Consider the following 13,943-nt stretch of genomic DNA (forward strand, 5'->3'; position numbering starts at 1 on the left):
TGTGTTCAACAACAGCCTTTTAATATGTAAATAAGGCAAACTACATATGAATGGACATTTACATGTCAACATGACAGATTATAGCCGTCAGTTATAATCTGCAGCCACTTGTCAGGTTGATGTTACGTTTTCAAAACTAATTCATTTTCAAAATAGGCTAAGACACATACAACACACAATACAAGTACACAGATCAATCATTCATTAAAGCGGTAGAAATTTCTGCACCATTTTAAATGTCAATTCCGAAATGAGATCATATCAAGCTTCATTCATCAACCGCTTTTCTCACCAGCACACTTGTGCCTCTCAGCGTTGCCCTTTGTTGGGAATCTTTGACCACAAACTGAGCAAGCAAAAGGCTTCTCTCCAGTGTGGGTTCTCATGTGGACTTTTAAATATATATTCCAAGCAAATTTTCGACCACAAACTGAGCAAGCAAAAGGCTTCTCTCCAGTGTGGGTTCTTGTGTGTATTTTTAACTGTACCCTATGAGCAAAATTTTGACCACAAACTGAGCAGGCAAAGGGCTTCTCTCCCGTGTGGATTCGCATGTGCATTGTTAAACTTCCCTTCTCAGAGAAACTTCGACCACAAACTGAGCAAGCAAAGGGCTTCTCTCCAGTGTGGGTTCTTGTGTGTGTTTTTAAGTATCCCTTCGAAGAAAAATTTTGACCACAAACTGAGCAAGCAAAGGGCTTCTCTCCAGTGTGGGTCTTTGTGTGTCTTTTTAACGTTACATTAGCAGTAAATTTTTTACCACAAACTGAGCAAGCAAAGGGCTTCTCTCCAGTGTGGGTTCTTGTGTGCGTTTTTAAGTGTCCCCTGTGAGCAAAATTTTGACCACAAACTGAGCAAGCAAAGGGCTTCTCTCCAGTGTGGGTTCTTGTGTGTATTTTTAAGTTTTCCTTGTGAGCAAATTTTCGACCACAAACCGAGCAAGCAAAGGGCTACTCTCCAGTGTGGTTTCTTGTGTGTGTTTTTAAGTGTCCCCTGTGAGCAAAATTTTGACCACAAACTGAGCAAGCAAAGGGCTTCTCTCCAGTGTGGGTTCTTGTGTGTGTTTTTAAGTATCCCTTCGAAGAAAAATTTTGACCACAAACTGAGCAAGCAAAGGGCTTCTCTCCAGTGTGGGTCTTTGTGTGTCTTTTTAACGTTACATTAGCAGTAAATTTTTTACCACAAACTGAGCAAGCAAAGGGCTTCTCTCCAGTGTGGGTTCTTGTGTGCGTTTTTAAGTGTCCCCTGTGAGCAAAATTTTGACCACAAACTGAGCAAGCAAAGGGCTTCTCTCCAGTGTGGGTTCTTGTGTGTATTTTTAAGTTTTCCTTGTGAGCAAATTTTCGACCACAAACCGAGCAAGCAAAGGGCTACTCTCCAGTGTGGTTTCTTGTGTGTGTTTTTAAGTGTCCCCTGTGAGCAAAATTTTGACCACAAACTGAGCAAGCAAAGGGCTTCTCTCCAGTGTGGGTTCTTGTGTGTATTTTTAAGTTTTCCTTGTGAGCAAATTTTCGACCACAAACCGAGCAAGCAAAGGGCTTCTCTCCAGTGTGGGTTCTTGTGTGTGATTTTAAGTGTACCCTCTGAGCAAAATTTTGACCACAAACTGAGCAAGCAAAAGGCTTCTCTCCAGTGTGGGTTCTTGTGTGGATTTTTAAGTTACCCTTGAGAGCAAAATTTTGACCACAAACTGAGCAAGCAAAAGGCTTCTCTCCAGTGTGGGTTCTTGTGTGTATTTTTAAGTATCCCTTGGAAGAAAAATTTTGACCACAAACTGAGCAAGCAAAGGGCTTCTCTCCAGTGTGGGTTCTTGTGTGTATTTTTAAGTATCGATTGGAAGAAAAATTTTGACCACAAACCAAGCAAGCAAAAGGCTTCTCTCCAGTGTGGGTTCTTGTGTGTATTTTTAAGGATCCCTTGGAAGAAAAATTTTGACCACAAACCGAGCAAGCAAAGGGCTTCTCTCCAGTGTGGGTTCTTGTGTGTGATTTTAAGTGTACCCTCTGAGCAAAATTTTGACCACAAACTGAGCAAGCAAAAGGCTTCTCTCCAGTGTGGGTTCTTGTGTGGATTTTTAAGTTTCCCTTGAGAGCAAAATTTTGACCACAAACTGAGCAAGCAAAAGGCTTCTCTCCAGTGTGGGTTCTTGTGTGTATTTTTAAGTATCCCTTGGAAGAAAAATTTTGACCACAAACTGAGCAAGCAAAAGGCTTCTCTCCAGTGTGGGTTCTTGTGTGGATTTTTAAGTTTCCCTTGAGAGCAAAATTTTGACCACAAACTGAGCAAGCAAAAGGCTTCTCTCCAGTGTGGGTTCTTGTGTGTATTTTTAAGTATCCCTTGGAAGAAAAATTTTGACCACAAACTGAGCAAGCAAAGGGCTTCTCTCCAGTGTGGGTTCTTGTGTGTATTTTTAAGTATCGATTGGAAGAAAAATTTTGACCACAAACCAAACAAGCAAAGGGCTTCTCTCCAGTGTGGTTTCTTGTGTGAATAATTAAATTTCCCTTCTGAGAGAAACTTTGACCACAAACCAAGCAAGCAAAGGGCTTCTCTCCAGTGTGGGTTCTTGTGTGTGATTTTAAGTGTACCCTCTGAGCAAAATTTTGACCACAAACTGAGCAAGCAAAAGGCTTCTCTCCAGTGTGGGTTCTTGTGTGGATTTTTAAGTTTCCCTTGAGAGCAAAATTTTGACCACAAACTGAGCAAGCAAAAGGCTTCTCTCCAGTGTGGGTTCTTGTGTGTATTTTTAAGTATCCCTTGGAAGAAAAATTTTGACCACAAACTGAGCAAGCAAAAGGCTTCTCTCCAGTGTGGGTTCTTGTGTGGATTTTTAAGTTTCCCTTGAGAGCAAAATTTTGACCACAAACTGAGCAAGCAAAAGGCTTCTCTCCAGTGTGGGTTCTTGTGTGTATTTTTAAGTATCCCTTGGAAGAAAAATTTTGACCACAAACTGAGCAAGCAAAGGGCTTCTCTCCAGTGTGGGTTCTTGTGTGTATTTTTAAGTATCGATTGGAAGAAAAATTTTGACCACAAACCAAACAAGCAAAGGGCTTCTCTCCAGTGTGGTTTCTTGTGTGAATAATTAAATTTCCCTTCTGAGAGAAACTTTGACCACAAACCAAGCAAGCAAAGGGCTTCTCTCCAGTGTGGGTTCGTGTGTGTATTTTTAAGTCTCCCTTGGAAGAAAAATTTTGACCACAAACCAAGCAAGCAAAGGGCTTCTCTCCAGTGTGGATTCGCGTGTGCGTTGTTAAACTTCCCTTCTGAGAGAAACTTTGACCACAAACCGAGCAAGCAAAGGGCTTCTCTCCAGTGTGGGTTCTTGTGTGTGTTTTTAAGTAGTCATTCCGAGTAAATTTTCGACCACAAACAGAGCAAGCAAAGGGTTTATCACCAGTGTGGCCCATCGCATGATTTCTCAATTTAGACTTGAAACCAAAGGTTTTTCCACACTGAGAACATTTCCACCGTTTGCCATCAGTGTGACATGTCACATCATCGTCACACTGTTCATCGTCAGCAGTGTGAGGAGCGTGTGACGCGTCTTCACCATCTGACATGAGAGCTAACCGGCTGTCATCATTTGTCATTTGTTGTCTTGAGCTGCTGCTTGGAGACTCCGCCCCTTTGTTCTCTTCATATTGACGTTCATCTTCAGTCTTCAAATGGACACCAGTCACGGGACACTCTGTGAAGTCCTCCTCCTCTTTAATGTATGGTGGCAGCTGCTCCTCTTTTTTGATGTTGGAAGGCTGTTGCTGCTGCTCTTCTTTAACTTGCAGAGGCTCCAAGTCCTCCTCCTGTTTCACGCCAGGGAACTCTGGCTCCTGCCGCTCAGGACAAATATATTTTTCACTGACATCTGCGAGACACAAGATACACATGGTTTGGTAAAGTTAATTTATTGTGATGTTATGTATTTTATATTGAGTTTATCACATGGGCCACATGAGTGAATGAATAACAAATCTATACACAAGTATTTATTTATTTTTTTTACTTTTAAACATTTTTTTTTAAACTCAACAAGTGAGTCACATCTTTTCAGGGCAATTCCCGAATGATTCCACAGATTAAGACATTTAACAGATACAGACCTTTGCTTAATATTTGTTCTTGGTTTTTTTTTTGGTTTTTTTTATAGACATGTGCACCCCTTATATCATAAGGACTGTGTCTAATTTGGTGCTAATTTAAACTCAACCAAGTCATAAAATTTCATTGTATTTAATTTAATAAATAATGGATGTGTTGATTCTGTATATTTTGATTAATTAATCATTCTTATAGCTCTCTTTTGCAATTTGAATACAGAGTTGGTGTTTGTTTTATTTGCATTTGCTCAGATTTCCACACAATAGGTCAGATATTGTAATAATAATGAACTATATAATGTATATAATGAGTTCATGTTCAGGACATCCTTAGTTTTATTGAGTATCCCTTTGATTTTTCACATTTTCCTTTTAACATTTTCTATGTGTGGCTTCCAAAATAATTTATCATCAATAACTACTACAAGGAATTTGTTTTCATACACCCTTTCTATTTCAATTGAATTAACTAGGGCTGGGTTCAAAATATTGATATATCGATATCGTATAGATACGCCTTTTCATATCCCAATATCGATACATAAAGCCATGTATAGATATATCGACCCCGCCCCCAACACACACACACACACACACACACACACACACACAACACATTCAACACACACAAATAAATGCTTCCGATTAAGGCTGCACAGTATATCGAAAAAATATCGATATCGCGATATTGGCCCTTGCAATATGCATATCGCAAAGGCATGCAATAAGTTTTATATGGAATTTTATGCTTTTCATATGAATTTGACCAGTCAGATGCTAACTAAAATGTGCATCGCCAACCTATAGTTGAAAATTATTAAGACATAATTACAAATAATTCACTAAGATTACATTAAAAATGTTTTTTTCTTTAGGGGTTGGGGTACTGGCACATTGGGGTACTGGCACATTAGGAGCAAAATTTCTTTGAACATGGCATGATAATCCTTTACATGTACATTTTTTTTTTTGCCAGGTGTGATGTGTGTGTCAAGCTCAATGGGTTTTGGTGATTGTTAAGATCTGCAAAAATCAGCGTCTTTTTTTTTATTTTTTGGGAATGAGTTGACCTGATTGGTATTTTTTCCAAAAGTATATATACCCATCATCGCTCGTACTCATTGCACGATGTTGCTTTTATTGTCCATAGAGGCTATCAAAAATAAATAAAACAAAGTAAAAAAGTACATATGTTTGGATCGGTCTGATACCAGTGAACATCTTTAGTGGAAAGTAAAAGAATATTCATAAATGACTTAGTTATAATACTTACAATGAGTTCACAAATTTTGTACAAAATACCCTAAGTGGGGTTTTTTTTTATGCCTCAAGGACGAGGTGGCGCTGTATTTATAACTGAATTTTGTCATAGAGATACCTTCAGGCCTTGACTATAAATATACATGTCAAGTTTGGGATTTTTTTTAAGCATGTACCGGGGAGTTATTAAGCATATCCTTCATTCACGATACTGCTTTTAACGTCAATAGAGGCTATCAAAAATAAATAAAACTAAATAAAAAATACATATGTTTGGATCGGTCTGATGCCAGTGAACATTTTGAGTGGTGGAAAGTAAAAAAAATTCATAAATGACTTAGTTATCACACTGAGAATGAGTTTACAATTTTTGTAAAAATACCGTAAGTGAGGTATTTGTTTTTCATGCCTCAAGGGCTAGGTGGCGCTGCATATAAAACTGAATGTTGTCATAGAGATACCTTCAGGCCTTGATGATAAACATACATGTCAAGTTTGGGATTTTTTGGAGCATGTATCGGGGAGTTATTAAGCATATCCTTTTTCAGTGCGAAACACAAATTTTGATGCCCCGCCCTCATCATATAGTATTTCCAAAAGTCAAGATTTTTCTGTCTGTTGTTGGCTCAGGTCTTGACATGATCCAGGTCAAGTCTTAAGTCAGTCGGAAAAAACGTGTAGGAGAAGTGGGCAAAAGTATGCCCCCTGAAAATGTGCAAAAATCATCAAAAATGGGACATTCAAAAATTCGTAGCTCACTTCCTGTTCATTTTAGCATATGGGTCCAAGAGACTTTTTTTGTAGGTCTTTGGCTCCCTCATACTCCTAAAAATTTTCGTAGATCTTGCTTTAACATACAACCGGGGCTGCTTCGTTAAAAATTTCTAGGGGGCGCTATTGAGTCATTTTTGTAAAAATAGCACAATCAACAATAAAATATTGTTCATTTTACCAGGCCAGATGTGTGTGCCAATTTTCATGAGTTTCTGTGCATCTTTAGACCCTCAAAACTCGCGTTTTCTTGGCGAACAGTGCTTAGCCACGCTCACAGCGATTCGCGAAAACTCACAAACTTCGTGTTGTGACATTGTGACATCATGAAGGCCGAAACCCTCATCTGAGCAAATATGAGGTAGGTCCAGTTAACGTGTTTGGAGAAAAACGTAGAAGAAAATTGTTAAGAAAAAAAATTGCCACTAGGTGGCGCTATCAGTAAGATGAAATATAAGTTCATAGATGTCTTTAGGGCTGGACTCTCATCAAATGTGTGAAATTTTGAGAAGATAGGATCATCTCGGTCAAGTTAATGCAGCTTTTATTGTCACGAAAAATCTTCAGACTTTGCGGCACCGTCGCGGCCACGCCCTTTGGCCGGATACAATATTCGGTGTGGGGCATGATCAACATCTTAAGGCTTTTCTGTAGAGATAGACCGATATGCTTTTTTCAGGGCCGGTACCGATACCGATTATCGGTAGTCAAGGAGGCAGATAACCGATATTTGAAGCCGATATTCATTTGCAGTAAAAGTTAAAATGTTGGCACCAAATTTTTTAATAATGCAAACCCTAACCGTTCTTTACAATGGATTCTCACACTGCACTTTTCGTTTTACATCCTTCCATCTGCAATAAGACGTTGGTGGCGGGGGGAGTTAAATGTGGGGGCCAACCTGACATTGTAGTGATGAGAACATAATTCACCCACGGAACGTTGGGACGAAGGGGGAGTTTGTTGGGATGAAAGGATAAAAGAACAAATGTTGGTAGGTCTGTGAGCCTCGCGCAGAGTTGTTGTTGCTGTTAAACGCTGAGAAGCTGATATCAATAAACCGCCGGTCTTTGGCTCCGGACTTCAACACTCTGCCTCCGACTCCCGTTACTGCTCGCTGTGACATTGGTGACCCCGACATCCGCCTCGTTGACATTTCCGAGGCTGAGAATTTGATCGAATTGAGCGACATGGCGAACTCCGCTGATCTCAAGTTACCGGAGTTTTGGGAGTCGGCCGCGGCGACGTGGTTTGTACAAGCTGAAGCTCAGTTTGCCATCCGGGGAATTACGGACGATTCCACGCGCTACTACCACATCGTGGCCGCGCTCGGGAGCTCCACAGCGGCCAGAGCTACGGCGCTAGCGAACACTACCATCTCCGAACCACGTGCTCTGGCGGAGGAAGCAGACCGCTTTTTCCTGGCCACCCAGCGTCACAACCACGAGGTCTTGGCCTCTCTGCACGCGCCTTCCCAGTCCCGGCGGCCGCAACGGCACCTCATAAGGTACGCGCTGCCGTGGATGGCCGATCGGCCCCTGGCTTATGCTATTTTCACGCACGTTTTGGAACCAAGGCGAAGAGGTGCCGCGCCCCTTGCTCCTTTGTTGCGTCGGGAAACGGCGACGCCTCCACTCAGTTGCAGCTGTGAGTGGGGGCCAGAGTGCCGGCTGCTGTTTATCATGGACACCCTCTCCAGTCTCAAATTCCTCGGCCACCTCATCAATGAGGACGGCGCCACCCCGCTCCCGGCAAAAGTGGAAGCTGTTGCCGCTTTTCCTCGACCCCAGACGGCCCAGGGTCTCCGCGAGTTCCTCGGGATGGTGACTTTTTACCACAGGTTCATCCGCCACGCTGCCCATGTGATGCACCCGCTTTACGACGCACTTAAGGGTGTGGCTCCTAACCGTGCGGTCGACGGGACCGATGTGAGAGTCGAGGCTTTTGAAGAGACGAAAGCTGCGCTGTCCCGAGCGGCCTTGTTGGCCCACCCGCGCCCGGATGCCCCGATCGCCCTCACTACTGACGCATCCGATTTTGCCGTCGGGGCCGTTTTGGAACAGCGCGTCGAAGGTGCGTGGCAGCCGCTCGCCTTTTCAGCCGCCGGTTAGTCCCTCGGGAGCGCAAGTACAGCACGTTCGACAGGGAGCTCCTTGCTGTCTGGCTGGCGATCCGCCACTTCCGCTTCATCCTGGAGGGCCGTGAGTTCACGGTCTTCGTCGATCACATGCCGCTCGCCTTCTCCATGTCGAAGTTGTCCAAGCCGTGGTCCGTGCGGCAACAGCGACAGTTGTCGTTCATATCTGAATACACCACGGACATCCGACATATCGCTGGCAAGGACGACGTGGTCGCGGATTGTCTGTCCAGGGCAGCCGTCAACACGGTACAGCTGGGCCTCGACTTTTCCCGGATGGCGGCCGACCAGGCTTCCGACCGTGACACCCAGTCGCTTCGGGGCTCCGACACCGGGTTGCAAGTTCATGTTGACCTGGCCGGACCCTTGGACGTGCCCCGCGCCCCCCGCCGCGGCCGCCCCCCTGGGCTGCGCCTTGTGGACCGTGTGGGGTCCCTTCCAGTTGTTCCTGCATCCCCGCCAGTTGGTGCGCGGGACTGTTCTGGTGTTTCTGCTGTGTCCCTCCCGCCCTCGCTCCCTGGGTCCTGTACCCGCAGGGGTCGGGCAGTTTTGCCGCCCCGTCATCCGGAGTTTGATTGTGGGTGAATTCTGGGGGGGCTTGTGTAGTGATGAGAACATAATTCACCCACGGAACGTTGGGACGAAGGGGGAGTTTGTTGGGATGAAAGGATGAAAGGATAAAAGAACAAAATGTTGGTAGGTCTGTGAGCCTCGCGCAGAGTGAGTTGTTGTTGCTGTTAAACGCCGAGAAGCTGATGTCATAAAACGCCGGTTTTTGGCTCCGGACTTCAACACTCTGCCTCCGACTCCCGTCACTGCTCGCTACAACATTACCTTTTATAGCATTTGGGATACTTGTGGTTTTATTCTATAAATGTTATATTTTTATATTTTGAAGTAATAGGAGGAACCCTGTCATTCAAAATGTGCATCAGCTGTGGCATTACTTATTACTACAGCAAAAAAGAAATAAAAAAATCCATGAGAAAAACTATTCATCCCTGAACACCATACAGTTCTTGTAGACCTTATTATGATTATTAGGGCCCGAGCAGCGATCGCTGCGAGGTCCCTCTTGTTTTTGTAAGAATTCTTCTTCTTCTTCTTCTTCTCCGTAAACGATCGCATTCTTGAGGACCTAAACATTTACGAAAACTCACCAAACTTTGCAGTCTCTTCGGGCCCGGCGAAATATTTGATATTATGTAGTTGTCATAACAATGCGACTCTATAGCACCCCCTAGCATAGAAAAATAAAACCCAATCCCGGCCCGTTTGACCTAGAGCTACGAAAATTGCCAGGCACGTGTAGCACAAAAAGGTCAGTGGAAGACATTTCCTAAAATGTACAGGAAGTGAGCTATGAATTTTTGAATGTCCAATTTTGGCCCATTTTGGCACATTCACTGTTGACTTCAAACTTGGCATTTATCATCTCAAGGCCCAAGAAAACAACTGGGCAAAATATCTTAACTTTTTGGAATACTACATGACGGGGGCGGGTCATCAAATATTGCCTTTAAAATTTAATTTGTCCAGAAAGACAAAATGCTGAATAACTCCCATGAACAAGCTCCAAAAAATCTCAAATTTCTCATGCAACTTAATAGTCACGGCCTGAAAACATCTATATGATACAATTCTGTTATATATATAGCGCCACCTAGTGGTGACAATAAATGTCATACTTTACGTTTTTAGCTACTGTGCCTAGCTCGTTGAAGGGATCCAGTTGAAAATTGGTCAGAAAAGCCTTAAGATGTTGATCATGCCCCACTCCGAATATTGTAACTTTTCGCCAAAGGGTATGGCTGCTACGGTGCCGCAAAGTCTGGTAATTTTTCGTGGCAATAAAAGCTGCTTTTACTTGACCCAGGTAATCCTATCTTCTCAAAATTTCACACATTTGATGAGAGTCCAGCCCTTAAGACATCTACGAACTTATATTTCATCTTACTGATAGCACCACCTTCTGGCAATTTTTTTTCTTATGATTTTTCTTCAATGTTTTTCTCCAACCACATTAACTGCACCTACCTGATATTTGCTCAGATGAGGGTTTCGGTCTTCATGATGTCACAACACGAAGTTTGTGAGTTTTCGCGAATTGCTGTGGGCGTGGCTAAGCGCTGTTCACCAAGAAAACAACGCCAGTTTGAGGGTCTAAACATGCACAGAAACTCATGAAACTTGGCACACACATCTGGCCTGGCAAAATGAGCGATATTTTATCCTGGATTGTGCTATTTTTACAAAAATGACACAATAGCGCCCCCTAGAAATTTTTTACGAAGCAGCCCCGGTTGTACGTTTAAGCAAGAACGACGAATATTTTTAAGGTGTATGAGGGAGCCCAAGACCTACAAAAAAAAGTCTCTTGGACCCATGTGCTAAAATGAACAGGAAGTGAGCTACGAATTTTTGAATGTCCCATTTTTGACGATTTTTGCACATTTTCAGGGGGCATACTTTTGCCCACTTCTCCTACACGTTTCATCCGACTGACTTCAGACTTGACCTGGTCCATGTCAAGACCTGAGCCAACGAAAGGTGGAAAAATCTTGACTTTTCGGAATACTATATAATGAGGGCGGCACATCAAATTTTGTGTTTCGCACTGAAAAAGGATATGCTTAATAACTCCCCGGTACATGCTCCAAAAAATCCCAAACTTGACATGTATGTTTATAGTCAAGGCCTGAAGGTATCTCTATGACAAAATTCAGTTATATATGCAGCGCCACCTAGCCCTTGAGGTGTGAAAAAAAAATACCCCACATACGGTATTTTGTACAAAAAATGTAAACTCATTCTAAGTGTGATAACTAAGTCATTTATGAATATTCTTTTAGTTTCCACCACTCAAATTGTTCACTGGCTTCACACCGATCCAAACGTATGTACGTTTCCATTTTGTTTTATTCATTTTTGATTGCACCTATGGACAATAAAAGCAACATTGTGCAATGAGTACGAGCGATGATGGGTACATATATTTTTCCAAAAAATACCAATCAGGGCAACTTATTGCCTAAAAATAAAAATGGGTGCTAATTTTTGCAGATCTTAACGTTCACCAAAACCCATTGAGTTTGAAACATTCATCACACCTGGCAAAGAAAATCCACATGTAAAGGTTGATCATGCCATTTTAAAAGAAATTCTGCTTCCAATGTGACAGTACCCCAACGTGCGAGTACCCCAACGTGCAAGTACCCCAACGTGGCACGGGCTGCGAGGGCCCTTTATAGCTGCTCGCAGCTCTCGTTTTAATTGTTCTTTGACCAAGAAAGTATATAGGCCTATAGGTATATTTTTATTTCTATCCAAATATACGATTATTCACTCGAATTTTCAGTAGGATATCCGGATACCAAAATATTCGATAGTTGCAGTATTAATAATACTAATTTTGAGTTGTTTTTGCGGCACGCCCACACGAGTTCTTTTACCATACACCCGTGTCAAAACTAGCTTACTGCACACGCTGCACCCCAACTTAAAATTTTTGCTGACATAATAATAATAAATTAGAAATTTTGTTGGGTCCAAAAGCAACTTACATAATTATAGTGTTTCATATGATTGTATTTGTCTTATTTTCAAATGTTTAAACATTTTCTTGATTTGAACAAAATATAATTGTTTTGAATAATCTTGATTTCAATTATTACCAAAATAATCGTGATGATTATGTTTTCCATAATAGAGCAGCCCTAGTGTGATGTGAATATGTGTATCTTGTGCTCATCTTTCCCTTTAATTTTCTATTTCAGGCAGGATATACTGAAACGAAGATTGAGGCGTGATTTCCCCCAGCTGATTTTTCACACCCCTTTCCAGCGCAACACCTCTGAAATGTTTTTTGTAGACACATTATCAACAACTGACAAACTTTTAGACAGGGTACCTCAGTCATCAGATACATCAACTACTGAGTCTACTGACGTAAGCCAAGAAAGTGACACTAACACATCTGGTACAACATCAGGTTGGAAAATCACATGGCATACGAGGACACTTTACAGTGCAGGGCTGTAAAATCTGCCATTTTGTTTGTGTCATTATCAAGATATTAACTCTCCATTGGAACACTTTTCAAGCAAAAAAAAAAGAAAAAGTCTGTATTCAATTTTTCCACAACATAGACCTTTAAATTGGTCTGCGAAAAAAAAAAAAAAAGAGCCGTTCCAATGAAGTTCCATGGTTTTATTGTGAATGTACATTTGATTTTTATTTGATTCTTTTTTTATTAATATTTTTTGTGTGTGGGGCAGGGGTGGGGGGTATAAATGACATGCTGTGACATAACCTGATACTTTAAAAAATATTCTATATGTTACAATAATCTGGGCTCTGAATGTATCTATTTTCATCTAGTCCATTTTGCCTTGTTCGAAGTTTGTGGTGCATGGTAGTATTTTCAGCCATTTTTGGCCGATGTATGTTGCTTCTTGTGCACCTTTCATTACATAGTAGGTTGTGAATTGTTTTTATATATGAAACATAAACATAGCTAAATGTAACATTCGTGTGCTGGTCTCACTTCTAGTTGAAGCTTTTTTTTTGTTTTGTTTTTTTTGGCACAAATTTGATATATTTAATGATCTAAATTCACATGAGTACACCAAACCACCAATACTTGTTTCTGATGTTAGGTATATGTATTTATAACATCTGGGAATGATTTTATGTTGCCAAATTTAATGAAAGACGTTTTATGACCAAAAACTGCAGCACAAGATTTTCGTTTTTTGTTATTTACCTATATATGCATTTCTGGCTTGTGACAAAACTGGGGCAGGAAAACATTGGGTGAACTTTTAACCCAAAGTTCAGAAGGGTATTATCTATCAAAAATTGCATTGAACAAGTCGTGCCCAGACAGTGGATAGAAACTCATTTTCTAGGCACTTTTGTGGGGTTCACCCCAAGGCCGAAGCGTCTCTTCGAGCACACTACCGTAAATCCTAGAAAAGGGCGAACAGAAAAAATGAAGTGCGGCTGACTTGACCGCGTAAAAAGAAAAGGCGGCTAGCTTTACCTCAGTTGTAGCTCTGCAAAATCCAATTCTCATCGACTGAGAAATTTACCAAACCGACTGAAGAAAAAAAACTGTATCGTAACAAAGTGACCCGGTGAAGAGTCATTACAGAAATAAAAACGTACATATGGTTGAAAAGTGTCGATGAAACAAGTGACAAACCTGCTCTGTTCAACGCAACTCGAGGCTGCTTGTAAACGGCGTCCAGCAGTTGACGTTGTCGCTCGTTGTCCTCCTGTGCTCCACAAAGCTCCTCTTCGTACTTGACTTTCGCCATTGTGAACATCTTCACACGATATTCACGACACTTTACGCTCACGATTGACGTCTGCTGAGCCAATTTGTCGATAGCAAACGCGTCTCGGTTTTTGGCGCCGAGCAAGCTAAGCTAAACTAAACTAAGCTAAGCTAAGGTAAGCTAAGATAAGCTAAGCTAAACCAAGACAAAATAAAGACGGCCGAGAGATACGATTGAACCAGACACGAAACGTAGCAATTATGTTTGACTTCAATAACGTAGTGACGGGGCAAAGTGTCGATGTGTCAGTTCGTTCCGTACGAATTCGTGTTGAATTATTTGTATAGTGAAGCCGAGCGTAAACGCGTCGTGCCTGGAATGGAGTCGCTCTTCTGCTAC

The 13,943-nt window shown here is 41.9% G+C and overlaps 1 protein-coding gene across 1 annotated transcript; it reads right to left on the reverse strand.

The window, feature by feature from the left end:
• On the reverse strand, positions 1-13,943 carry LOC144006834 (uncharacterized). The gene is made up of 2 exons (XM_077505894.1): positions 13,469-13,943; positions 1-3,862 (listed from the first exon to the last, which is right to left on the reverse strand). The coding sequence occupies exons 1-2, from the start codon at positions 13,590-13,592 to the stop codon at positions 1,371-1,373; spliced, it is 2,616 nt and encodes an 871-aa protein (XP_077362020.1). The 5' UTR covers positions 13,593-13,943; the 3' UTR covers positions 1-1,370.

Source organism: Festucalex cinctus, chromosome 1 (assembly GCF_051991245.1).
Source record: "Festucalex cinctus isolate MCC-2025b chromosome 1, RoL_Fcin_1.0, whole genome shotgun sequence".
Taxonomy (NCBI): Eukaryota; Metazoa; Chordata; class Actinopteri; order Syngnathiformes; family Syngnathidae; genus Festucalex; species Festucalex cinctus.